Source organism: Chenopodium quinoa, unplaced genomic scaffold, assembly GCF_001683475.1.
Source record: "Chenopodium quinoa cultivar QQ74 unplaced genomic scaffold, ASM168347v1, whole genome shotgun sequence".
Classification (NCBI taxonomy): Eukaryota; Viridiplantae; Streptophyta; class Magnoliopsida; order Caryophyllales; family Amaranthaceae; genus Chenopodium; species Chenopodium quinoa.
Genome location: NW_018743074.1, coordinates 1,661,355 through 1,663,701, shown reverse-complemented (window position 1 = coordinate 1,663,701; position 2,347 = coordinate 1,661,355). Strand labels below are relative to the sequence as shown.

The 2,347-nt window shown below is 33.1% G+C and overlaps 1 protein-coding gene across 1 annotated transcript; it reads left to right on the top strand.

Annotated features, from left to right (window-relative positions):
• The first annotated feature begins 540 nt into the window (after positions 1 to 540).
• Positions 541 to 1,218, top strand: LOC110731497. Its single transcript, XM_021911348.1, has one exon. It carries the CDS (start codon positions 541 to 543, stop codon positions 1,216 to 1,218), a length of 678 nt encoding a protein of 225 aa, XP_021767040.1.
• The last annotated feature ends 1,129 nt before the right edge of the window (positions 1,219 to 2,347 follow it).

Genomic DNA, 2,347 nt, shown 5'->3' with positions numbered 1-2,347 from the left:
ATTAATTACCCATTATAATAATCAGAATGATAGATTGAGGGGGCCTGATAAATATTTGATCCCAAATAAGCCCAAGTAAAGTGGGTCCATACCACTTCAACACCGTATAGTATATTTGGATCAACACGTAAGGAAGTCGTTCCAACTTAACCATAAATCTATCTTCGTTAAAAGCCTTAAAAAGGCATTAATGACCAAGAAATATCTTCCATTTGGAGCATAACCCAATTCTAATCTAAATTACTAATAAGATTTTATATGCATTAGCTGAGAATATGAGATTATCATTTACCCAACATAGAAAAAGAAGTGGGCCCAAAAACCAAACATCACTCTATGGGCCACAATGGCTAATTGACAAGACCTATAATTATATATTACTAGTACACTAATATACGATCTTAATTTTGTTTGCCAAAGCAAAGGATTCTTGTGTCGGCCAGCTAATTACTCATTTTAGTATTTAACTCCTCCTTTCTCATTTCCTCCTTTCATTTACATCCTACAACACTTTCATACACATTTTTCTCACCCAAAAAAATGGGAAACTGCGCGTGTGCAATCAGAGATTACTACACCACCACCACCACCACCACCTCAACACCAGTTTATCACCACCGTCGACAACTTCGTCAAGAGGCCGAAGCCACGAAGACAACAGGACAAACAACCATGATCAAGGTTGTTACAACAACAGGAGGAATTATGGAATTGTATTCACCAATTACAGTTGAACAAATAACCTCAGAGTTTCCGAACCACGGAATATTCCTTAATCCGAACCGTTCCTCTAACCCTCCTATGTTACACAACGACAACCTCTGCCCTGGTCAACTTTACTACCTCCTCCCTCTTAACCTCCCATCCTCTGTCGCGACAGAGACCGACACAAGTAACTATAACGTATCGACACCGTACAGAATGTCTGTCGATACAGGTACAAGAGTAGTGTACAAGAATCAACCAGACACGGATGTTGTCCCAAGAAATGATAACGCTTCCGGTGTTTGGAAGGTAAGGTTGGTTATAAACCCGGAGCATTTGTCTGAAATTTTGTCTCAAGATAACAAAACTCAACAATTGATTGAAAGTGTTAGGACAGTTGCTAAGTGCGGCAGTGGGAATGCAACCACTGGTGGTGCTAAAACGTCGTCGTCGTCGTCTGCCGGGAGTTCAAGCACCCCTAACAATTCTGATCAGTGTAGTGTGTCTAGTTGAATTGTATACCTGACATGATCTCTAATTTTAATATTCATTCATATTTTGTAGGAGGTCTGTCTATGTCAAATGGTTAGATGTTAGGAAAATTTATACTACATACTACTATTAATTTTGTCGTAATTATTATTTGATTTATGGATTTATATGTACTTTTAAAAAGGTTTTTTTTTATACAATTGAAAGCATATAGGAATTATGGCGAGTTATGTTTGTATAATTGGCTTACTTTATTTTAACTCAAAATAATACTCCGTATGATATTGATATTGTATTCTGTATAGGTACGTGACAATTAAATTCAAGAGAGAAAAAATAATATGTTGAAATGCGGTAATTAAATAATTATTATAAACATATATTGTAGGGATATTTTATATGGATTTGATAATGTATACGAGTAGTCGAGTACTATATGATAATCATTTCTCATCGGATTGTAAATGAGACTTTAAAATGTATGTAAAATTCTAATACCTCAGAAAGAAATGCGTAAATTTTACCACTTGGTCTATCTATTTTGAAGTTTGTATATTCTAGTGTTGTGCTTTATGTGATTTTAACCTTTATATGCTCAATACATGTAAATTGAAATTTTTATATGTAAAATTTTGTCATTTAACTGTCAAATTTGAGCATGTGGATTGTGGATAATACGGAGCATAAAAGTAAAAATAGCTACTAGCATTACTTAAAATCAAGGGTATTAGAAGAAGAATATAAAAGGCAAATTGTATTATCAGAAAAGATAGTACTATGTATGTGATCAGTAAAAAGATTGCAATAATTAAAATTACCTAAAGTGCACGATCACAATCAAAATAATCTTATTCATTTAATCCAAGATTACACAACTATGGGGATGATATTCTTTCTGTTTTTATGTGTATATATTACCTCAATTAAATTATAATGAAATAAATAATAATCAACAAGATCCTCTATATACAATAATCCAATTTCAATTTAATCCAACATTACACATATAGGGATATGGATCCTATACTAATTTTTATTTAATTTAGTGGAAAACATGTATGACAACAAAACTAATCGAAAGCTATTAGATCTTAAAAAGCAATTTAATTCAAGTGTCTTCAGCTTTATCTCTATCCTTGAACAAAAATAT

Excerpts from the sequence above, each read along its gene's own strand:
- LOC110731497 (XM_021911348.1), top strand. The coding sequence starts at position 541 with ATGGGAAACTGCGCGTGTGCAATCAGAGATTACTACACCACCACCACC.